The sequence below is a fragment of the Harmonia axyridis genome, chromosome 5 (genome assembly GCF_914767665.1).
Source record: "Harmonia axyridis chromosome 5, icHarAxyr1.1, whole genome shotgun sequence".
Classification (NCBI taxonomy): Eukaryota; Metazoa; Arthropoda; class Insecta; order Coleoptera; family Coccinellidae; genus Harmonia; species Harmonia axyridis.
The window spans coordinates 23,772,600-23,798,963 of NC_059505.1; the positions used below are offsets into that span (position 1 = coordinate 23,772,600).

At 34.7% G+C, this 26,364-nt stretch overlaps 1 protein-coding gene across 3 annotated transcripts in view; it reads right to left on the reverse strand.

Moving 5' to 3' along the window:
* Positions 1-1,164: 1,164 nt before the first annotated feature.
* LOC123681189 (POU domain, class 6, transcription factor 2) overlaps positions 1,165-26,364 on the reverse strand; it is a 114,014-nt gene continuing 88,814 nt past the window's right edge. For 2 of the 3 annotated variants that reach the window (XM_045619440.1, XM_045619439.1), the window contains 11 exons: positions 14,415-14,577; positions 12,355-12,492; positions 12,077-12,301; positions 10,609-10,788; positions 8,667-8,895; positions 5,908-6,140; positions 4,839-5,019; positions 4,584-4,640; positions 4,296-4,379; positions 2,757-2,893; positions 1,165-2,428 (listed from right to left, as the gene is read on the reverse strand). In XM_045619440.1, the coding sequence (XP_045475396.1) occupies positions 2,304-2,428; positions 2,757-2,893; positions 4,296-4,379; positions 4,584-4,640; positions 4,839-5,019; positions 5,908-6,140; positions 8,667-8,895; positions 10,609-10,788; positions 12,077-12,301; positions 12,355-12,492; positions 14,415-14,577 (1,752 nt within the window). In that variant the 3' untranslated portion in view covers positions 1,165-2,303. The remainder of the gene's footprint in view (positions 2,429-2,756; positions 2,894-4,295; positions 4,380-4,583; positions 4,641-4,838; positions 5,020-5,907; positions 6,141-8,666; positions 8,896-10,608; positions 10,789-12,076; positions 12,302-12,354; positions 12,493-14,414; positions 14,578-26,364) is intronic. The other variant, XM_045619441.1, reaches the window with a different exon arrangement.

The following is a 26,364-nucleotide window of genomic DNA, read 5'->3' on the forward strand; positions in this document are numbered from 1 at the left end:
ACTACGAGTCTGTTTGCAGCCATCCATTGTGCTAATATATCTCCTCTTTCGTTTTCCTTATGATTTTCCCATTCGTTTGATTTGGCATTGAAATCACCTGTTATTATCTTTGTTTTTTATTAAGTTCACGTGCTTTCGTCATCAGTTAGGCAGATGTGTGTTCTCTCAATTCATCAAGCGAACATTTACGACTGCTTAACTGATGACGAAAGCACGTGCAACATGTTGACGCCTCTAACTTGGAAGTAACAGAAATTCTAGGAACCAGTATACCCCCACAATATCTTGTGACGAACGTGGAAAAATATCAAATCCATAACAGGAAGGTAATGAGGGAAAAGACCACGCTGCATTCAGAAACCAAGCGCTGAGATCACTACTGATTCGAAAGAAATAAACAATTTGAAAACGTCAGTCGTTCAACTAAATATGAATTCTTGAAAGAAAGAAAGAGGTTAACATTCATTTTTTTCCTGAACAACTGTTTTCATTTTCTGATTATAACCATCCATTACAATGGTTGAATTCTAGAAGGCCCTGTATAAATCTAAGGTTTTGTTTCTTGTCTGGTTGAGATTCAATGTAATTTTTATCGAATAGACCCTTTGGTATTGTCCATTCGGTACACAAAATATAGACGTTCTTCAAATACAGTTGTGTATTGGACTTTAGCCGGAAGCCTATCAGTATAGGCTCCCAGCTAAAGCTGGGCTAAAGCTAAAGCTCCCTGTGGTGAGTATATTCCAACCGAAGATTCCTATTGTGAAAAGAAACACATTTTTCCTTTACTATTTTCTCCAATTTTTTGGCACTAGATATAACCGAAAATTACATTTGTTTATATATTTTCAACAGCCTGTGTCAATCTGAATAGGAAAAAATGATTTTAGACGATTTCTCCCTTCGGGTAATTTCAAATTGAGTACCTGTTTCTTTTTCTGTTGCCAAGTGAATCAATTTATGTTTGTCTGCCATTTGTGACATCTTCGATGTATAGAACATCTTAAAATCGGTTTCATGTATCGACCTATTTCGAAATTTTAAGTAACAAAAAATTGTTATCACTTTCTTACATAATGTCGTCGTAATCAAACTCCTGATTATTATATGCTAGCTTAAACAGATCCAGACTGTCTTCAAAATAAAATAAAGAATTTTCAAGAATATCAGTGAGATATTTTATTTCACATCTACAAACAAACAGTACATTCACATCAATGATATTATTTTTGATAGTTTCACAATAAGTCCTAATCCAACACTTCTCTCTAGCCGTCTATATTCATTACCAATAGGGTTTATATACAAAATTACAGTATAAAACTAGTAGGAACTTTGGTTTGTTTGATGGGACTTCACAAGACCTCAATCAAATAAATAAGGAAGGGAGTTCAAAGGAGAGCAATGACAGAGAATTGTTTATTAGTAGAATCCATAAGTTTGAAATTGTCATCATTTCTATTCATCAAATCGATTTTTGATATAACTAACGGCATGAACTCCAAATTCAAGATATAGATAATTATCACATTTTATCCATACCCTCTTTGATTCACTTGAATTTCATAAATATTAATTTGCTAGTTTTTTCCTTATGTATATTAATTATGTTCAAATATACATCAATCGATGAATACAAATTTATATACTGGATACGACAATTATGATGTTCGATTAGGCAAATTCAGAGATTCACTTCTATATCATCCAAGCATTCAGTAAATACTTGTTACTTTTTTCATGGATACAGTATAATGTGGATTTCTCCTTTCCCAATAATCAAAATCTGAATTGAATGTTCATAAGATTAATTCAATCTTTCTCTCACATTGATCCAAATTAGATAGATCTCACTCATCTCAAAATATCGTTTATGAAATTCAAACTTGTGGAAGACATTCTTGTAGAAACAATAACCATATACCTATGGTTATTTTTCCTCACATCAAAAAATGTGGAGATCGTTAGATGCAAATCTTCAATGCCATTAATGTTCGGAAAAACAGTAAAGAAATAAACTAATAAATTAATATTTTCAACAATGAAAAGTTCCGGGACTATCAAATATAATATGATGACGTAAATAATACAAAAAAAATATATAACCATATCAATTAGTTGTGAATCAATAAGCAATATTGACATGTATTTCATATTATTATTTTTCATTCGATTTTCTATTCATAGAAATAATACCCATTTATGATTCAAGCATTTGAAGTTATTGATATAATATACATTGTTGGTTGGTATAAATTATATACACTGTACAAACTAATAATTGTTTCTTGTGAATCACAGGTTTAAACTACACTCTTTGACATCATCCTCACAGTATTCTTCAGAGCTTGTCTCTTATTACAGAACCAGATTCGAATCACCTCTCTTTCATATCCTAGCTGATGAGCCAAACCAGTTATTTCGGTACCTGAAAAAAAAAATTATATACTCTTGACAACAAATCGGTATGCTTTTGATACTTCAAAATTTTGTATTTGAACTTGTGAAAATGGAATAGATTGTCTTATGCTAGCAAAACTAAAAATAGATACAAATTTTCATTGGAAACAATAACAAAGATCAAATGATTGAACCTTGCTCTGTACACGAAAATTCTTTTTAATACAACCAAACTGATATTCTTTTTAGTGGTTAATATATCAAACCAGTTGTTTCAAACTTGTTTTTATGAAGTGAGCTTTACTTAATAAATGGGACACATTAGTCAGCCTATAATATTAGGTTTTTAATCTTACCCGACGGGTGCGTGTTCCTCTCAAAGTGTGCATTGAGTAATTCTAAAGCTTGTGGTGTAAAAGATGTCCGTCGTTTCCTCTTCTTTGAAGGCTCAATCCCTATGAAGTCAGTCAAATGGTTTTGTCCACTTTTGTATCTGAAATGATGAGTTTCAATAAAATCATTGTCATTATAGTATTCTTTAAAATTTGTTCATTATAACAAATTCCTCATACAGAAAACGTACTGAAACAAAATATGAATTGATGAATAGAATGATTTTGAAAACAAAAGAGATATTCCAATAGTTCTTGACTTATGAAGATTAATTTTTGATTTGGAATATGTTTCGAACTAACATAAGCACTGATAGAAAGAAATGTAGCCCAACTGTATTTTGATCAGTTTTTAAGTGGGGCTTATGATATCACAGCTGTGAACTGTAGTCACGATACACGTTGTTCATCACAGGCGAGGAACTGTGAATACTTGAAGACTCACTGCAAATCATGGTAAAATAAGACTAGATACTGATACTACTTTGTAATAATAATAATTGGCAATAATAATAATTGGTAAATGCTGATGCTTCTTCCTTTTGCTACCCCTATCGCAGGTATTTACTGTTTCAGACTCCATTTTGTCATTCCCTGTCGTGTCATACTCGCGTTAGACGCACTAGTTATTTTACATTTACTAAAACGTAGCAGACGTATTGTTAACTCTCAGTAAACAATACGTCTGCAGAGCCATTTGGCTCCGATTCTGGCTCGGAACATTTATCAACAAAAAACATGTAGAAATGTAAGCGTTACGATTTTAGTAAATTTAAAATAACTATTGTGGCTAACGCTACTACGACACAACAGAGAATGACAAAACAGAGTCTGAAACAGTAGCTACCTGCGATAGGGGCTAAAAAGGAAAAAGCATCAGCATTTACCAACACAGTATGGTGGTACTAGTATCCATACAACCAGGAAGAAATTCAGTGTAATTTTCGTGACATTGAAGTGGACTCTAGAACCAACGGCAAAAATTGAAATGATAAATTAGTCGAATGTATAAAATGTTTGAAGAAATAACAAAACTGTTCACCTGAAAATCAAACATTTCGGTACTTCTGAATTGAAAAGATACTTAAAATCAAAGCATGGGACATAGGAAGTCTAAATTTGTGGCTTATGAATTCCGATTTTGAAAAAGTGTTGAATATGATATATTTAAAAATCCAGTTTGAAATTCTAGTTTCAATAGAATAAACATTTATAATTTCTGATTAACACTCTCGTGAAAATGTTCAATAAATTGAAATAAGTAAGGTCATGTTAATAATATGTTACCTTTTTCACATATAAATATGTTTCGTTGTCATTGTTGGTCAACATATCTCAAGATTTCATGTTATCTTGACAAGAAATTCAGGTTTTGAAATATAATTTCTGGTCTTCTCTTGAAATCTATATAAGCTTCTTGTCATGATCTTGTCTTGAGTTCAAGACAAGATCTTGACATTTTCAAGAATTTGGCGACCCCTAGTCGATATTAGTTTTTCTCACCTATCTTCAGCCTCCTTCATCCATCTTTCTAGAACTGGCTTGATTTTTTGTGCGCTTTTTGGCGTGATATCCAGCTTTTCGAACCTATCATGAAAAAAATGATCGATTTACATTTGAGATATATAATAAAAATAATGATAAAATACCATTTTAACTCAGTTTTCAAGCACAGGACACTGCCATTCTTGCTTTAGAGCTGCTAAAATTAGCTCAGAAATGTTATGAGTATGCCAGTGCCCTGGCGTTGAGAAAATCATTAAAATCAACAAACATACATATTTTACGTACATTGCTTGCTGCTGAGAAGTGAGTTGCGCGGCTGCAAACATCTGTGAAGCCAGGGCACTGGGAAAAAATCAATTCAATTAGAAAAGGCCCAATAGAAACGAACAGCAATAACACCAAAATAAAATAATTTCTGTTAAGATAATGCTTCAGAATGCCTGTGCCCTGTGCCTGATTCACAGTTGATAATCAGGTTTAGATCGCAGATGATGAAAATATCATAAGTATAATATTGTTGCTTTATATTTTACTATTTACCTGCATATTGCACTCTGGCTATAAGCTGGGCCTTCAGTTACACTGAGAGCTTGTCCAACTTGTGTTTGGGTTAATCCTAAAGATAACCTCCTCAACTTGAATGCTTTAGCGAAGTCCTTGATCTCATCCAGATTGATTCCATCAATAACATTACTATTTGCTTGATTTATGGTAGGTTGATCTGTGAAGATGTGAATATAGAATCTTTATAAACTATTCCACAAATTTTCAGTCTTTATATTTCATTCGCAAAAAAATGGAACAAAGAAATCATACGAGAAGTAATAGCTTTAGACTTGACAACTCGTAGGAAAGGATAAGTAATAATGGTAAATCTTTCTGTGTTTAGTTAGCTATTAAGACTGCCATAAATATTCTAGACATGAAAAGATCGCCTATCAATTCCACCGTATTCGTATTCGAGAGAAAAATCCTCGAATATCTAAAAGATGTGAACAGAAAGAGTGATTCTCATCTTAAACCATTAATATACAAGATTTCATTCACAATTTTTTTGTATATTGTATATTGTTTTATTTCAGCAATTATTGAACTATTCCTTGAATGTAAAGGATCTTCGATATTGATTCTGGTTCATCATTTTTTCCTAATATAATTTCTCCCTCTTATTTTAACCAATAATTTTTATTTCATTGAGAAAAAAAAATACTTTCATTTCTTATCACTATATCAAATTTCAATACGCATCGTGATGCGTATTGAAATTTCACTAACATGATTGTATCCTATCAGATTTTTTCCGTTGGGGTCATATGATCATTTCATCATTTCATAATTTTCGTGTTAACAATTTGTGCGGGGTTTTCCCATAAAGGAAAAAAAATTACAATAAAATAATTTCAACATATACTTATGTACCTAAATATTGCATTTGTCCTTGGCGTCACTTTGTCAATTTCGTATTTCAGGTAGATATATCATATTGAGAGTGATTCCAATCGCATATTGAAATGACGTCTTCAATTCTCAGTTCTAAATAAACGAATATTCTGAACAATCATTTCAAAATTCTTCAGAGGGGAAGGTAGCCATTAAAAGTAACACTTACTTGGAGAATCAATCATGAGGTCGTTGGAGGAGTTGTCATTTCCATAGGGTGATTCACTTCTTGGCGGCGATCTCTTGTAACTCTGACTAGAATTGTGACTATGACTTGGAGTTATTGTCAGCTCTCCGTTTATAGAGGGCAAAGAGGATATATTTGGAGGAGTGCAGCTCTGTGGCAGAGATGACTGATGTAACTTGGATTCGCCATAATGATTCGAAGGAGCCATTGGATTCCTAAAAAATTTCAATTGACTTTATATTTCCATCTGGTTAGAGATCAGGCAATAAAAATAATCAGTCGATTTAGCTTCTGCCTTAGCTTTTGATATAAATAATAATTGTTTTCGAAGAGAATTAGTTCGGTTCATTCAAAAACCTAGAATTTTTGGCCAGTATCGAGACGAACCCATTTACAGGATGTTCCCCAACTACTCAGCCATACTTTATTGATGATTAGGACCATTCAAACCTGCAGTTGAGAAATCTTCTAAGGGATTCTACACTTTTAATTATTTACTCCTGAAGAAAGTACCTAATATGAGAACACTAAAAAAAAAAATTTATTCAGGGAAATCCCGAAAGAAGATGAATTTTTTGAAGAGATATACTAGAAAAATTTCTGCGCTATTGAGATAGAAAAAAAATTATTAAGAAAAGTATTGAATTGAAGAATAGCCATAACAACAGTCTCGAGAAAATGAGTACAGCTTTAGGGGTTCCGAAATCTCCTTTTTGGAAAACATCACATCAATAGCAAATAATACAGAAACTCGAACCAGGGGATAAAAATCATCGAAGAAAAACAGTTTTAAGTATTATATACAGAGTGGGACACGTTCGATGATACCCCGAACTTTTACGGGGAACAAAAGAAACGATTTCATAGAAAATTTGACTGGTTGGATTGAAACCACTACAGTATCGATTTATAGTATTTTTAGCGTTGAGCTGTTTATATCAGAAGTACTGAAAACTTCGATATTTCGAATAGAAAACCCTGTATATAATCCTTTTTTTTGGTAGCCGCTTGATTTTTTCATCTATTTACTTCATTGTTCTTATCTCTAACTGTTTTCGAATATTTTTTCTATTTACTTTTTCCTTGCAAAATAAAGCTTTAATTAAGCAGTCATCACTTAGCCTCACTACTTGGGATCCTCGAAAGCTGAAATTTCGGGTATGGATTACCAATATGCCGTGTATCAAATGCGAGTGATAAAATACGTTTCTAATCATATACAGTTCTTCCACAGACTAAAATGATTAAAGTGCCTACATATCATAAAATGTATTGAAAGAAAATAAAATTTCCTTTAGACGATACAATATGCTCCTATACCTTACTTGTAAGGTTTCCCGAGAGGTTTCCTAAGTGAAACAGTGAATGCAAAGTTTTCAGCCCAATGCCCATATTAAGATACCTACATGTATTTCAGATTTCCATGACATTTCATGAAAATCTAATCATAGAACTTTCAAATTATAATAATAATTTTAATTTGTACAGTATTGTTACAATAGTAATATTCAATGTTAAGTCAAGTACTTAATGAATAAATACTTGACTTGACATTGAGAAACAACTAATTGACTTGATTCAAGCTCGAGCTACTTGATCTTGAGCCAAGTAGCTTGAATATCTAGGGAAGCTGTGAAACCCTAGTCCCCAGACACATACGGAATTGAAGAATCCATTCCAAGCAGAAAAATCAGATCATTCGTAAATATTATCTGTTGTTAGCGTTCTGTTCTCGTTCTCGAATTATACTACTCCCCCTCAACGCAACAACTGAGAAGTCGACAGGCCAGAGTGTTGAGTTTTGCTAAAGGAGAGGCCAGACAATTTGGCGCCCAACGTGGGGCCAAAATGTTTGTTGCAAAAAGTTGGAAGAGTCTCGTTTCCATTACGCATACTGGGCTGTTGGAGTCTAATCTTTGTATGCCTTTTCATGTCGCCCCTCATTCTCGTGTCTCAACCTCTCGACAATTTTTCGGAGATAAATCTTCGTATGTTAACGTTGAATATTGTAAAATCGAAATGTTCTGGGTGCAATGAAAAAACGTACATCAGGGTGACGAACAACCGAACCTTGTCACCAACAAAAGTACCGGAATTTCAGTAAACCCTCATTCAAAAAAGCAAGTAACTCAAAAGTTTAACACGAAATCCAAAAAGTAGGAACTATCAAGCGATCTTCTTCCGAATGGCAACTTGAATGAATAAATAAATTAAATGCTTAAGCTTAAAGTAATACAACCATCAAAACACCCTTGGTGTTACCCTAGTTTGTTTTGATGTAGGAAAATTGAAAGAGGTTACAGCGGATGATACTTATCCTATGCCCCTCATAGATTCTATCTTGAATCAATTGAGAGACGCCAAATATCTCAGTTCTATTGATCTAAATGAATTTTCCTTCCAGATTCCTCTAGATGAGGAATCTTCGAACCTTCCGTTCTCCGTAAAAGTCTAGGGTACCATTCACCGGGACTCACCCTGTATATATGATCATGCAAAAAAACTCTCACATGTAAATTATTACAACGATTTGGATGTTTCGAACATACCTTATTATTCCCTTAAAAATTATGCATTTGTGCCAAACTCTAAGAAGATCATCCGAAATTATTTTATGGAAATAGAAGTTGCCATACACATTGTGCCACTAATATTTGTTTGAATCGACAAAAAAGCGAAGACATACATATTCGTTGAAAGATGAAATTAAAGATGTATTCCATTCAAGAAACTATACTTACCTATGAGGAGGCGTATTAAGTGGACTAGTACAATTATTATGCAAAGCCATTTGCGCCTGTGAAGTAATCACAGCTGGTTGATTTATACTGCTGAGCAGAGACTGTGATGGAGAATGCGGGGTCAAGAGTTTCGGAAAGTTTTGCAGAATAACTTGGGATGCTCCATTGTTCAGGAGGTGCGAGAGTCCAGAATTGGCTAGCATGTTAGGTCCTATAGCCCCATTCGTGACTGAAAAAGAAAAGTACTACTCAACATAATGCATTAAGTCAAGTTTCTGAAGTACTAAGAGCTTTGTACTATTGTTCCAGGAGAATATGTGGCTATTGTTTCAGCCAAATGTCTATAATCTTTCAATTTTAGAACTAGAAGTCAAAAAGAAAGCATGCAGAGTTGCCGGTGCACTTCGCGACGTCATATTCAACAACAAACATATGAGTAAACATTCGAAAGCCAGGATCTACAAAACTTGTGTTCGACCCATCATGACGTACGGCATAGAAACTCGAGCAGACAACAAGAGGACAAAATCCATCCTAAGAACGACGGAAATGAAGATACTGAGAACCATATCTGGATACACGCTGAGAGATAGGAAGAGGAACACAGCCATCCGAGAGGAATGCCAGACTCAGGACATAGCTAAATGGGGAAGAAAACGACGACGATATTGGAACGACCACGACAGCAGAATGGACGCAGGCAGAATTGCTAGGATAGCCCGAGACGGAATCCCAGGTACCAGAAGACCAGTCGGCAGACCCCTAAGCGCTGGAAAGACTCCTGGATATCTACATCCACCGAGGACTAAAGTGGAATATACAAGCCCTAGGCTTAAATTAAAGAGAAGAAGAAGAAGAAGTCAAAATTAATGTGCTAGAGAAGTTTTATGAGTATGATCAGGGTACGAATATGTAAGCTGAGTTCATTGATGGGCAAAATCCTTTAGATGATTCTGGAGTTATACATATGGAAAAAAATTTTCAGTTCTAATTGATTGAAAAACTTCCCAAACAATAGAACAAAATCCAAAAAATATATTCAAAGATGAATCGGATCTGCTGTTCCAGTGGACCACAGAATACATTTCAGGGAACACTGATTACGATTGTTCAATTTCGAATTATTTCTTTAATTCGAAAACAGTGTCTAAAGGAAGCCAATATGCGAAAAGATATAACAACAATGGAATGTTCGGGGATGTCCAGTTCATGGCAAGAAAATGCAGCATTCAATTCGAAAAATTGATAATTTCAAAAAAATTAAGGATTTTATCATAAAAAGATATAATAATGCCTTTCTCTGATGACAATAGCAATGACTTATATCGAAGGAAGAAAAAAGTAACCCTCCAAAGTAAGCATTTATTATTTACATATGGCTTTTGGTACTCAGAAAATATTTAAAAAAAGGGATGAATGGTATCAATGAAAGCTCTCGTGAAAGCTATAATATTCCTGATATCAATGAATATCTTTAATCAATCTTCCGCACATTTAGATTATGTATATTTAATTTTAGCAATGCGTTCATTGACTCCTTTAATGCTGACGCTGCAATTCGATGCATAGTTCATTAAAGGCATCTGAAATAACTCAATAAACAATATTCATCATCCCAATCAAATGTTTCCTCCCTTAAATGAAAACGTAGTTCATTTTATCAACCATTCAAATTAGTTAGAGTGGGTCAACTTCAAACGTTGATTCAATGAGTTTTCTGTTTGAGTTTTTTTGCGATTTTAGGATAAAGAAGTATTAAAACGCAGTCAAATACAAAATATTGGACATTTATTTCTTATAGCGTCAAACACACAAAAGACTGTAGAACTGAACTGTGACTGTCACTTGCAACGAAGGCTGTCCTGTCTTCAATCGACAGTTCTACATATAGGTTGGTTATTTGGCATGAATGGGTTTCAATAAGTAGTATTAAATGAATTACCTGGATTAGCTGCTGCAGCCGCTGCAGCTGTATTGTTTAATAAGTTAGTGTGAGCCATGGCCTGAAGATTGGCGAGAGTTGTCGAAACCACTTGACCATTACTTAAAGCCAGATTGACCACTTGATCCTCACTATTTACATGACTAACTGGAATTGTAAGGACTGTCTGTGTCACTAAACCTGCAAATATAACATGAAATAATAAAGTTTCAATAAAAAATATACTATCGTATTTGATATAATTCACTTATAACAAGAGACAATAAGTAAGTCATGTACCAATGAGAAGAATTGTAGCTTTTATATATACAGGATGTTCCGTAAAACGACGTCAACCTGGCGAATGGTGATAGCTTAGGTAATGCCCGACCAGAATATCCAAAGTGGGTTTTAGTAAAAGTGATTTTAGTAAAAAAGGGTCTAAAACATCGACAGTTTTATCGAAATCGTCAAAATCTATACCTTAGTCATTGTTCTGAGTGCCACAAATATAAATGTTGGTAGTTTGTTATTCTTCTTCTGATTATCCCAAGGTGCGTTATTATGCTCAGAAAAAATGAATGGTTCCAACTTTCAACTCTTCAAATTTCGTCATCCAATTTCGATTCTGTTATGAAAGAATGATTTTAGACAAACTCGGCATGTTATGCCAAAAGTTAGGCTTTCAAGTAAAATTTTCGATAAAATATCATTTTCTGAGGAAAAGAAATATTGACATTTCAATCAAAATGGAGCACATTCTGGGATTCTCATTTCTAGACTTTTATTCGGTAAATTTATTGTCAATATGTTAATATTGTTGAATTAAATGTGAGAATTGTTTGCAACTGGCTTGAGCTTCATTATATTAGGTACACTTGGACGAAGTTACACAACACAAGCATGGCTTAGGTGTCTTGTCCAAATATTGAACTTTGTTTGTATGAATAAATTGATGAGTTGTCCACATCCGAAGGTATTCAGTTCTTTAACTACATCATTAATTCCTTCTAGGATTTACATTTCAATATCAATCGATTTGTATTTTTTTTAAACAATCTGTGTACTCTGCAAATAATAACCAGACGCATACTTCAAGATTACTTCAGTTCGTAATACTACAACCTGACGTATTATATTGACCGTTCCCAAAATGAGATTGCATTAATGAGATGGCGCTCGAAGGCAACTTCAGCTGTCCCAAATATTTGGTTGGTGTTGTGAATATTGCTGAAATTGCAATCATATAAGCTATCTAATTATGCGATAATATACTGGGAGTGCCTTTGAAATAGAAGAATAGAAGTCTGCTTTCAGCATAACCGGAAGTTGTAAAGATCTGAAAATATTTCAGGGAGAAAGATCCTCATCTCAAACATCATAATGCAAATTTTCAGCTCAAAATATTATGATTTATTTTTCATAAACTTCTAATAGGCCATCGCGGTGAATCATTCTGTATATATAATGTTTTGTCAATTTTTGTTACCTTGTGATGTTGGAATCAAGAGCTGAGCGCCTTGTATACCAGGTACAAGTTGTCCTGATGCTAAAATCATTTGAGGCATAAGTACAGGTTGCTGTGCCGCAAGCATTGGGTTAGGAGTTGCTTGAAGACCGTTGGCAGCTGCAGGCTGAGATATTGGATTAGGCAGCATATTCGACAGATTCTCCATTTTGTGTGTTGAGATTTGGTTACTCCTAGGCGTTGCAGCTGGAGTAAAATGTAAATAAAACAAAGCTCATTATTTTCTAGGTGGAACTCACCAGAAGAACTGACGCTGAGATTGAGGGGTGTATTTGCAGAATTATTTGTACCAATTGAAGTTATATTCTGCACATTGGACGCCAAGGGTAAATTTTGTTGAATTGAAGCCAAATTTTGTAATGTCATCAGACCAGCCACTGAAATAAACGAAGGCCTCATTACAATTCGAGAGAATGATATGGCAAAATTTCAGTATAAAAAGATATATTATTTCTAAACTTCAGTCATTACAGATATATTCAATGATTTCACTTATTACATTACATTTATCATATTGATGCCGAAGTTTTTTCATTAAATCAGGAATCGATACCATCAATGAAGGAGATTATTCGTAATGACAGAATGATTTTTGTTGTTGTTTTGGAATGAAATATTCAGATTTTAATAATATATAATAGATAATACATATTTCTTGTAATTATACAGGGTGTTTCATTATAAAATGTACAAAGTTGACAGCGGGAGAATCATTTGACATATGAGTATACATAGTTTTTGAAGCATAAGTAAGATACAGGGTGTGCAAATATGCAACGTCATATATGTGCAATCATCTATTGAGTAAGATAATACATATTTCTTGTAATTATACAGGTTGTTTCATTATAAAATGTACAAAGTTGACAGCAGGAAAATCATTTGACATACGAGTATACCTAGTTTTTGAAGCATAAGTAAGAAACAGCGTGTGTAAATATGCAACGTCATATATGTGCAATAATCTATTGAGTGTGGTCAGTTATGTAATATAACCTTTGATTTTACGATTTCTGGTCATATAAGAGTATCTTTGAGTGCTCAAATCAGAAAAGGTGAAAGTCTCTGAAGGAAAAGATTCAAAATGGTGGAAAACCTGAAACGTTCGGGATGTGTTTTACGGGTTGCCAAATTGAATTTCATTTTCTGAATTTTTCATAAATTCATATACATATTTTTTTTCACATGTCTACTGTGAAAATGAACTTTAGACACGAAAATGATGAAATCTTTCACGATTACACTTTTTTTATACCTAACAGAATCAAACAATATCAAACGGTTCCTCCTTTATAGTCAATCAATTCTCTACTTCGTACCTCCAACATAATTTAGGAAAACAACTAGTTGGGCTATGAGGGCTAAAATTTTGAAATTGGACTGTCAAAACATTCCATATGGTAATAAAAATTCATTACCTCACTGTAATATCAATGAATCTCTGTTGGGACTCTAAATTTGAACTAATCCAAGGATATTAATGGCTTCAATAAAAGAACTGTTTTATATTTCTCGATTCGGTTCTCTAATTCATGTTAGGTATTAAAAAAAAAGTACAATCGTGAAACATTCCAACAATTTCGAGTGGAATTTTTTCTCGTTGTACCACTACATGAAAAAAAAAATATGAGAAAATTTTTTCACAGAATTCTAGGAAAATTGAATTTATTCAGAAAATGAAATTCACTTTGGCAACCGAGAAAAAAATCTCTTATACAACCAGAAATCGTATCTTCATAACTTCATAATTGACCACACTCAATATATCTCTCTGTATCTCGGTTATGCTTCGAAAACGAGGCATATGTCATAAGGCAAAAATGATTCTGCCGGTGACATCTATACGATTATATACATTTGTCCAGTTTATAATGAAACATATTTTACCGATATTTTCTGTCCTAAAATTACTATAACTGCTTCTCTTAATTTAAATTTAGGTAAATTACGCATATATTACAGCAAGGATCTTTGCCTCTTATATAATTTTCATATCTTAAAAGATATAAGGGCATATATAAAACTCTCATTTTGAGGGCGAAGGATGAGGAAGCATAATGCCACACAATTCGCAGAAGTATTTTGTTATAACATATGGAACCATACTTCATTTCATGAAATTCAGCTATTGCTGAAGTAGAGAGTGCAGATGAATACAAAACGTATAAATCAATCATGTTACTCAGCTAGGTTATCAATAGATAATCAAGAGATTTGCCTTTTCACAGTATTATGGAGAAGTTGTTAGTACCTAAAGCTTTTTTCATAAGTATTCAATATAAATCAAGTATGGACTTACTTGCACCATTCATGTGAGATTTGTGAGGGGGAACTTGTGGTTCGTTTATTGCATCTTCTTCTTTCATTCTGTTGGAATAAGATTTACCATTATTAGATCCCAAATCGATCCCCATAGTATAGGCTGGTTCTGGGGAACTAACTATGCTATCACAGTCACTCTCCTGTAATAAAAATTGGAAATGAAAAATACTGAATTGAAAATTGTCATAATGAATGATCAAAATGGTCTTCCCGAGGTTGCAGTCTGAAGATTGGGATGGGTATTCTTGTATGCAAAAATAGTTTTCCAGCTGATTTTTGGACGAAATTTCAATAGGAATGTTCATAAAGTCACTTGGAGGAAGCTGAATATTTCGATTGTACAAGTTTTGTCCAAGTTTCTAGAAATTCTTTTGGGCCAGTGAATTTATTTCCTAACAATACTTTCAATTAAACCCTGTTATTTAGCGGATCGCGGTATCCACTTTAAAGGGACATCTATGGCCAAGCGTTTTTATGAATTAGTTCAAGTGACTTTGGATATACTATACCTACATAACTCTTTAAAAAAAATCGTTCAACATTTTTCATATTGGGTTCGAAGTTGTTAACTCCTCTATTAATAGGATATTGGAAAAACTTAATTGTACATAATTTTATGACATTTTATTTTCCTCGAATCTTTCTGAGATCGTAATAAAATTGCATTTCCATATTTGACCTAGTATAGTAATTGTTGAAAATATTCAAATAGGTAGCTAGGGCTTTTTTTTGATAGGCACCGTAAGAATTGTATAACCAGACTATGGCAATAACATTGGACGTTTCCTACCAAATGAACTTTTCGATGAATATTCTCCAAAGTGTTTTAACACCCATATAACTTTGACTTTATCACTACCCAGTTGTTTGAGTGCATTCAGAAGGTGTTGTAATTAAATTTGTAGCTATTCAGGCACTTCAGTAATTCGGTCATTTATTATGTATCAATTAGCCTTCAACTCCATGAACTGACTGTGAGTTGGCGAGTGAAATAATTATGAGAAACAGTTAAATGCATGAGTTCACATGCATCAGCTTTCTGATGCTTGCTAATGGAATATCTATTTTGATCAAACTGATGAGTGCTGATCAACTGAGCATCTTTTGTACACAAAAGCTTATATGCGGAAACTTGGAAATGGAAGCAATGATCCTTTCATCTCGATATCATTATTCCAAATTTTATATATATATATATTATATGAGGTCCCTATGTTGTTTTGCAGTTAGAAAACACATACCTACCTTTCTGATTCTCACTTCAAGAAAAAGTATTTTGAGTTCGAATTAAGTTTCTGTTATTATATTTATTATTATTATTGACAATACTGGAAAATGGTATCAACCCGTGAAAATAAGGATGAAATAAGGAAAATCTTAGAGGAAACGGTCATTTCAGTACTTGATTGTTACCTTGATAAGTTAGCTGATCAGGTCATGATGAAGATTAAGGATAAAAAAAAATATAAACAACTACAGTCACGACTCAAAGAAGATGAAATCACTCCAGTTCAAAAAGCTTCCAAGGAATTATAGTTAAAATTTCAGAAAACGGAATCAAACCTGGAACAATTACAACAAGAAAAAAAAGATCAAATATTTGGGATTTCGGAAACCGAAGGCTCTGGAACTTGTGTTTGATTCACTTCTCCCATAATAGTCCAATTCAGCAAATATCTTACTAACATTGATAGAAATGGAGATGAACAATCCTTCATTCGATAAAAATGAAAATTATAATTTCATTCACCACTAATGGATTACACATTTTCTAAGGTCATGATTTTAAAACAACTTTGAGAAAAATTATCGGGCTCAAATTGAAAATTTGTGTGCCATGATCTCATACTGAAGATAAAAATATAATATATAAGACGCTTGAGGTAGGTATGCGGCTTTTAATTGCCTCCTTAATTTTCATTTTATTGTATATATACAATTACGATAGAATTGTATATGTTGAATAGGTGAAACTAAATCTGAAATAAACATTCCATCCTTAAAGACACCTGAGATTTTGAGCTGTGGGATGAAGTTGTAGCCTTGATAAACTTGCTTCATCTTGAAAGTTATTCATCAATATCCAAATATCGTTTCAACTCAGATTTATTCAAAGATATAGATACCTGCAATTTGACACATATTCCGATGTTATGTAGAATACTGGAAAGGTATCTGTTGTCGAGCGGAAAACTGAAATGCAAGTATATGAGCTGAAGCTAGATGGCACTAGTTACTAATTTCAAGTTCAGAGTCCATATGCAAGGGCTGTTGCGGTCAATCAGCAAATTCCTTACTAGAAATACGTAATTTGGTAGTTGACGCACAGTTCAACCGCCGGTTATCTTTCATAATACCGGCCCTAAGTATGCAAAAATAATAAAATCACTGACCTGCATTCGGGAGCTTTTGGGTACTCATTTAAGCATGTGTTAATTCAACTGTACGATATAATATGACCATATATGTGGCATCCAAGTCTACAATTGGTGCATGAATGAAAAAGGATCGAAAGCTCCTGAAGTCAGTACTCTCTAAATTTTTTTTCAATATTCCTCTTAAATTGTCAGAGCAAATTCATCCTTATCGTTTAAGACTATTATCGGTTCAAAATTATAAATAAGGGAATCGACTGCAGAAAAATGATGTTTTGGAGAATTTTTTCAATCGGAAAACTGGGATTAGCATAAAGATAAGTTCTCCTCTCAACAAGAGTGACGACAAAGAGGAAAAGGGTCTGAGAGAGAAACGTGAAGTGTGGAGCACACGCGGGCTCTCAGAGATGAATAAACATTAGCAACCCTTCACATTATGCAGGCAGTTTGTATTAAACATTCTGGCCAATTCAATTATAGAACACCGCATACATTTCATATGCTGGATCTGGAACGGTTCAAAGTATGCGCGAGGTTCGGAAGACAGTGACGTAGGTTCTGTAAATGATCCAAGCGAGATAATAAGAAATACAGATACATAATTTCGACAGAATGGCTATTGATTCCAGAGACATAAAATCACATATTCGAGGGCGATACAGTGATTTTAGCGATACTCCAACTTTTCGTAGTACGATTTGTCTTTCGCTTCAAACTTAGCCTCAGTTTTGGCGATGACTTATTCATCGGCGATGAATTTCTTTTCAGCGAGCATTCTCTCGGGGTCTGAGAACTGGAAAAAGTCGCTGGGGGCCAGATTTGTCGAATACGGTGGATGCAGAAGCAATTCAAAGCCCAATTCATGAAATTTTGCCATTGTTTTCATTGATTTGTGACACGGAGCAATGTCTTGATGAAACAGCACCTTTTTTTCTTCAAATGGGGCCGTTTACGCTATACAGGGTGGCCATTTGAAAACGAAACAGACGAGATTACAGACGAAATAAAGTTTTTCGATAGAAATGCTCGGACAGGTCGATTTCTGTTTCGAGGGGGATAACTTAAGATGTAGGTTACGGACGCATAGCGCTTCAACCCTTGCTACTACAACCCTCACCCCCAAATTTTGAATAGGGAAGATGGGGTGAGTGATACCTCATTTGAAAGGTATTTTTATACTGATTTCAGCACAGTAATTGTTTTTTCATTTTATGCATTAGTTCTCGAAATATTCTCAACTAAGTATTTGAAAATGAAGTGGTGTTTTCATGGCACTTGTAGTGTTCGACATTTTGAGCTTCAAAACAACCATGACTGTGGCTTCCTTCCTAACTAACAAACGCATGAATATTTCGAGAACTAATGCATGAAATGAAAAAACAATTACTGTGCTGAAATCAGTATAAAAATACCTTTAAATTGAGGTATCACTCACCCCATCTTCCCTATTCAAAAATTGGGGGTGGGGGTTGTAGCAGCAAGGGTTGAAGCGCTATGCGTCCGTAACCTACATCTTAAGTTGTCCCCCTCGAAACAGAAATCGACCTGCCCGAGCATTTCTATCGAAAAACTTTATTTCGTCTGTAATCTCGTCTGTTTCGTTTTCAAATGGCCACCCTGTATAATAATCGCTGTTGATCGGGCCTTTTGGAGGTTATCAATGAATATTATACCTTGCGCATCCCAAAATACTGATGCCATAACCTTGCCAGCTGACAGTTCGAACTCTGCTCAGAATCATTAACACGTTGTTGTCTTTGATCGATTGTGAACTCGCGCGGCACATTTTTTGCACACAGCTTTCTCATGTACAAATATTCGTGAATGATATGATGTACACGTTCAAATGATATACATATTCATAATGTCTGCTCTCTCGATCAACTTCACTTAACGGTCAGTCAAAATTATTTTGTGTGTCCACTGCGTTCGCCGTCTTCGTTGCTCATTTCACCACTTTTAAACATGGCATACCAATCAATAATGGTTGATTTTCCTTTTACAGACCCCGGAAACTCGTAATCATGCCAAGATTTTGCTTCAACTGTATTTTTTCCCTTCAAAAAGCAATATTTAATCAGCACACGAAATTTTTTTTTTCAATCCTTTTTCAAATAACAAAAGTAGCTACACTCACAACGCAATATCTCACAAACTAATGGTCGGACTGCTGTCAAATTTTGACACGTATCGTTTCTAGGTTGGTACTAACCAAAAATCATATGGATTTAATATTAGCACCGCCATATATGCATCATACCGGGGACTCTTTAATTGGCCTAATATATAAGCGCATATGCATATGGCCAACAACGATTACTTGGATGAAGAAGGCGGTGGTACTGGGAACGGTTCGCATCTACCCTTACTCAGTAACTCACAGGTTGCCCTTGGCTTACTAGCCCGGGTAGCCTGGGTAACTTCACAACAAACGTATGAAATTAAAAAAATAATAATAAATATAGTTGGGATAAAGTATATTGACCTATAAACAGATGTTATTTCTCTTTATTCATTCACCAAACTTTTTGAACTAAATTTGTTCCTTTCTCAGGGTTCCTACAATAACCGGACAACATGAATTACAAAAAAACATCTACAAACTTATATCTTCAAATCTTACACATACAAATTTCACTTACTGAATTTGAGGTTTTTTTCTCAATTGAGCTTACTCAATTTCAAAACTATGTTATGCTCATACTGTGGGAAATATTATTTGTCACGGTACTTCGCTCACAACACGCTTGGTAGACCAATGAAATTGGGCTTTTGAGTCGTTTCTATGGAAACGCAATAAATTAGCGCATACTGTCAACGAAGGCCATTTTGATTTGAATCAAGTCCTTGAATTATTGAAATTTGTGCAGTGGTAGGAAAAGTATAGTGTGCGACATGTGGAGAAAGTCCTTTTCTCGCTCGTGTGTTTGCTTCCACACTCGCGAGAAAAGTTGGACTTTCCCCACTTGTTGCACAATATACTATTTATTCCTTTTTGAATTAACAATTCGTTTGGTAGTTCAAACGAATCTAAATTCATAATCTTCTCAATCTTCTACGTATTTAACAATTTATGATATTATTTTTCTATAACATAAAAGGGAACAAAGAGAACAAAATGAAACATCACAGAATGTCATGGTTAAAATGTCAGGAGTGTCTAAAACTACATACTCGAGAACCCAAAATGGTTCTTGATTCAAAGATAAATAGATAGGTGTAAATGATTGCAGTATAAGTCTTTTTATTTTTTGGGTTTAGACGGGCAGTAGAGGAGATAAATAGCTAAGGACATTCAATGGAACTACCGTTCGATATTCATCGTTCGAAAGTTCGTTCGAATCGAACCCTATTATTTCGCCAGTCCAACCCTTCGTGAAGTAGGGGGTAGGTGCGGGTGGCAGGGGAAGAATCAAGGAAGGGATGAGGCACATTAATATTGCGAAATGAACCTCATTTGCATTTAAATAAGGTACTCGACTGGGGGAAAACGTCGGAGGGGCGCACTAATTACGCTAACTACACAAAGAGCCTCGCTCGGACGCTGGCCGAGGTAAGCCCACCCCTTGAAGCCCCTCTTTTGGTCGCCGAAACTAGGGATATACACTATTCCGTGCTTGCTTGATTATCATTATGGCACAATGAGTTATCCTCCGACGAATATATTATTGCTAGAGTTTCAATCCTACCGTTTCGGATGAAAGGAGATGACTAGTCTGAGGGAGTGTTTTGTTATGTTCTGATTCGATTCTACCATAATGGAGGAAAAGTAATAATACTTCATCATCATCTCTAAAATATGTGAATGATCTATCAAATATGATTCTCAATGAAGAAGAATAAATTTTGAAGATGATCCCAATATAAATATTAAGAGTTTGGTATTCCACCAACATACTGAAAAAAGATAAATTTAGGATTTATTACAACAGCCGTAATCCACGAGGGCACAAATATTGTGTACAGATTATAAATTCAGTCAACTTGTTCGATGTGTAACAAGATGACAAAATTTATATTCTGTTCCTTTGAAATTGTTCATAAAAGTGCACAATTATTGTCTACTTTTTTAAATAACTGTGAAGAATGAAACAATTTTATAGAATAACTGAACAAGATTGGTACTCTACCTATTCCAGCACCAATTTTTGTAGATCACACATCCGATACTCTGCCTCGGAACAGGACTGATTTACGGATGACGACCCACGAAAAAAAAAGGATAATGATTTGGAAAAGGAAATATATGATGAGCTTCGCCATCTGGAATATAAAATCACTCAACAACAGGGATCGAGAAACTCTGAAGGAATTAAAGGATAATATCATATATGCACTATGCAAGAGACCAAGAAGAAGGGTAAAGGACAGGTACAAGAATACTGAGATTATCTGGTGGTTTACAGCGGAGTGAAAAAGCAGACAAGGGGTTAGGAGGGAGTGATAGTCGGAGTATCTGTGAAGTGCCAGAGCAATAACGTGTTTTCGCGGATCTTGGTCATTAAAATGTATTCGGAGGATCTAGGAAAGGAAATTTTATATGATCAAATACAAAATACAGTTCAGTCGCTACCAGGTGACCAGCAGATGGTAATACTTGGTGATTTCAATTCCCGTATCGGAAAAAAATGCTGCTTGGAATTAAGCAAAAATTCAATGAAACTGTATTGAATAATAATGGAAGACTAATTATCGATCTATGCATCTTCAATGAGATGCGTGTCAACGATATATATTTCGACCTCAATATAAGTTCACATTCTGTAAATCCGGGGCCTTCAGATCTACAATTGATCGAGTTGTAACTAACAGTTTCATACACCCACTTCAAATACAAGACTTTAGAACTCTGAATTCTGCCAATGTAGACAGCGATCACAGTCTGTGGCTTGCAAAGATCCAAATAAAATTGACCCCGAAAAGAGCATAGTACAAGAAAATCAAGAAACAAGAACAAACATATAATTACTACAGGACAATCGGGCAATTATACGAGAATAGACTGCAAGAAAAAATAAGAGAAAAAGATAACATAAACGCTTCCTGGGAGACTCTGAATATGACGCTCTGGGCACCAGAACTGAGAAAATAAATAAGAACGTTAGAATAGCAAGACCCCATAATTTCGCTCAGAGATCTAGAAAAATACAAAAGTAAAGAAGGAACATATCTGATCTACAGAGCATTGAGAACACCAGAATCATATACGAGAAGAATAGACAAATCCGAAACGCAACCACACCACTAGTAAGACAAACAAAAACTCATCATTGAGACATTTTCTCAGGGCGCTTGGAGGATGATTTCAACAGACTTCAAAAAAAATTTAAACGCTTCATTAGAACTCGAAGAAAAGAAATCAATGATCTGGTCGAAATAATTATATGGAACGAGACACGTGGGTTGAATATTTTATTGAATAATAGGTCAGAAGAAATTGAGATAGCATTAAATATAAAACAAGCAATATTGATGAACGACAACGTACAAATTGAGACAGCCGATGTACTTACAACCATCCAAAAACTAAAGAACAGTGAGAGCCCAGGACAGGAATGAATTCCAAATTCAAATAATTATCCACCATCATAAAATAACCGATGAATGGCCAACAAGTAACACTATTCTTATGTTAGAGGAGATAAGAAAGTGCTCTCAAACAGCAGAGGTGCAAATCTTTTAAGCATCACACTCAAACTCACCACTAAAATCATAACAAATAAAATTAACAACACAACATCCCTTGCAGACGAAGAGCAGGGATTCAGATCGGGCAGATCATATACGGATGCGGTTTTCGTTATAAGACAGGTAAGGGAAAAATTAATAGAATACAACAGGTCAGCATACATGTGTTTTGTTTTAGAGAAGGTGTTCTATCACGTACAGATAACCTACTTCATAACAGGCAAATCCCGACTAACTTAATCCAAAATATTAAGGACATATATGTATGAGGCAAATTGGATTCAAGCAATAATAAACGCGGTCTTGACTGAACCAATAGCTGTGGGTCTTGGCATTCGACGGGGGATTCCCCAAGCCCTCTCCTATTCAACATTATTATGGACGAGGTCATAAGGAATGTACTTGCACTGAAGGGAAACAGAATGAGTAACCGAGAAATAGCAATACTATGCTATGCCAATGATGCCGTAATAATGGCAGAGAGTGAAGATGATCTACAGCGTTCATCACATCGATTCAACTGGATAACCAAGACGTCCAATATGGTAATATCAACCCAGAAAACTGAATGCATGACATCAAAAACGCCACTAAGATGCAAACTGGAAGTTAAAGGCAAAGTTGTCCTACAAGAGATGAAGTTTAAGTACGTGGAAATAGACATCTCAGACTGTGGTGATGTTGAGGAGGAAGCAAACAACGAGGGCAACAATAGTGGTGGGAAGTTTCCATCACACGATATTAAAAAATAACATCATCAGAATAGAAAACATTTCATATAGGTAATATATGACATTTTATGCGGGCAAGAAGGCATTCAAAATAAATTTTAGTGGTGTTCGTCTATGATTCCAAGGGGTAGAAAAAGCCTTGTTTCGCAATAACTTTTTCTTTATTCATATTGTAACGTTTTGCGGTTAATTAAATCGGTAATTCTTACAAACACTAATTTATTTCATACAGGTACACAACCATATACAACTATTTAGGTACAGATAATTTATTACAACTACAACAATTATTTATTTCCACTTATTTATATCAACTTGAGTGTACGGCACTGATTGCCGTTTACGTCGACACTGCCCTCCTCTGCTTCTGCCATTTGTTTATACATAGTATAAGGAAAGGATAGTAAGCCAACCGCCGTTTGACGGCAAGGAAATGGTCACCAGGGGTCACTACTGTAGTTGGATTTGGAGAAGTAACTCGATAATAGATAGCGCTGAATCATGAGCTATAGATGGCGCAGAAATAATGCGATAATTCATTCAGTGGCGTGGTTGAAAAGGGGTCGCATGACATTGCCAACAATTTTTATGTTATTATTAAGTTATCACAAATACACGCCACTGGCGTAAATGCTTATTACAGAGCAGAAAAATATCAAAATATAGAAATCTTCTGACCACTCTATTTCAAATATTTTAGTTCTTCAAAATAACAACGATTTTTTCAGAGGGCCCCACTTTACAGACCAATTTTTGACAGTAAAATTAGAGTAAAACGTGAGTACAACTAGATGGCGCTCAACATCAACAAAATCGAAAAAAGCACTACACTGGCTTACTATCCTTTCCTTATAACTATGGTTACTATGGTTTATATACCGCTGGCATCTTTCTCTAGAAGGGACTTGATCTTTCTATCGAGCTGTCGGAGCGTCCGGTACCTTTGAGAAAGAGGCAGTGGCGTAGGTTTTGCGAATTCGTTACGATAAGATAATTAATTTTAGAAAGACCGATTAATTCTTAACGAATTAGGTCTCTTCTAATTTGTTGCTAAAATTCACTGTTTTTGGGAAAAAAAATTATCAGCAGATAATACGCCTGAGTTGTGGAGGCTGGAATTATTTTCGACCTTAAATTCATCCAATAGACGGATGTCATCTTGATATTGAGATCTGGTACAAATATAAAATAAATGTATAAAAAAAAACAATTATGAACTTTTCACAAATTAAAAACTACTTTTCGGGCGCCATCTTTAGGGGTCTGTAACTAAGCAGGGGGTACACAAAAAAAGTTCATATGAAAGACCCACCCTATTTTTTGACGAAGAATCGCCCCCAAAATTGTTTCGCAAATATTCATATACACCCTGTATACTCTCCAACTGTGGTATCTCCTTCGGCTGCTAAGAGAACAACTAACAATACTCTATCCGTTCTCAGAATGCTCAGCAGCGACCGACGCTAGGAAGTGACCCTATGATTCTACAACTGAGAATCGGCGAATAGACGCTTTCCTTACATCACAATGCCTGTTTTGAAACCGCATAATAATAGGACTTTGCTAAGATTATTGATTAACTGTCCGTAAGGCTAAATTTGAACAGAATTGGAACATATTCGGTACTGGACTATTCGCAATCACGTAATCGCTCTTTCGGATAGATTATTTGACGCTTGATGCTTGATGTTATTGGACGATATCTTAGAGTTGAATAAATTTTTTAATATCAATGTAGAGCCAATCTTCATTTTTCTAGTGTGCGGTTCGAAATCGTACGATTCAATATTCAACACTAGGGATTCACGGCTTGGCTTGTTTTTCAATAGTAGTAGTTTTTCAATCTCAAAGTCAAGCACTTGAATCATAGCAAGCTACTTGATTTTTAGCAGTTTTATTGTGTAGTGTCACATCAATAAAAAAAATGATGAAATGGAAAAGAACCTTGCAAAAAACACTTTCATGTATTAAACTTATTGTATAAAAAACCGAAAATATCAACTTTTTTGAAATAGAAACATGAATTAAATCAAGATAAATCATAACAAAATGAAAAATAATAAAAAAAAAAGTTTCTCAATATTGATTAACCTCCAGGCTTTGTTTGATTTAATAATTTTCCATCCAGGATCTAAGACACATGAGGCATCTAATAGATTTGTCGCCTAACCTATTGCGGGTTTTTGTAACTGTAAGAGCAGCTCTGGAAAATTTTCTTTCAACAGGGGCTGAAGATGCTGGCGTTGATAAAAATTCTTGGCTATTTTGGCCAAGTTAGGAGAGATATTTCTGAAATTACCAAAATTTACCAATAGATTTCATACAAATGTGAGAAAACTGCTAATAAAGTCACACTGGTGAATGCTTCAGTCTCTCGTCTCTCATGGAATCTCCTTATTCAGTCTAAGCGCGAACGAGATTGCAGAAATGGATCCCATCCGGCGCGTGCATATCAAGCTCAATTAATATCAATTAGCTTGATAACAAGTCAAGCAATAAATATCTAAAATCAAGTCAAGCCAAGCTCAAGTTTGATAGGTTTTACACCTGACGTTTTATCTGTATCTACGGTAGACATCTTCAGATTTTTCTAGATCATAGATTGTAACTCGACGATGAATGTTCCGCACTCCAATATACCACCAGCAATTGAATAGTAAATAGTAAATAGTAAATTTTTATTCGCCATCAAGAAAGAATTACATGGCACGTCATATAAACACATTCAGCAATATAACATAATGAGAAAAAAACATACTAATATAAATATAAACATCAGGAACACAGCACAATATATCTCAATGTAAGTTAAAATTTAATCCATCAACACGCTGAAGACAACACAAGTCAGAACTCGAATCTCAAAAACTCGTCAACAGAATAAAATACGTTCTCCAACAACAAATTCTTGACATTTCTCTGAAGAACCGATTTTGGCAAACTCTTCATAGATTGAGGAAGCTTGTTGTACAGTTTAATGCACCAGTAATTTACTGCAATTTGAGTGGATTTAGCTCTATGAAAATTGCTCCTGAACTCATCTCTGTGTCTGGTGTTGTACGAATGGCAATCGCTGACCTGAGTGAAACTATTTTTGTTTGAGTGAACAAATTTCAAGCACTCCAGAATGAAA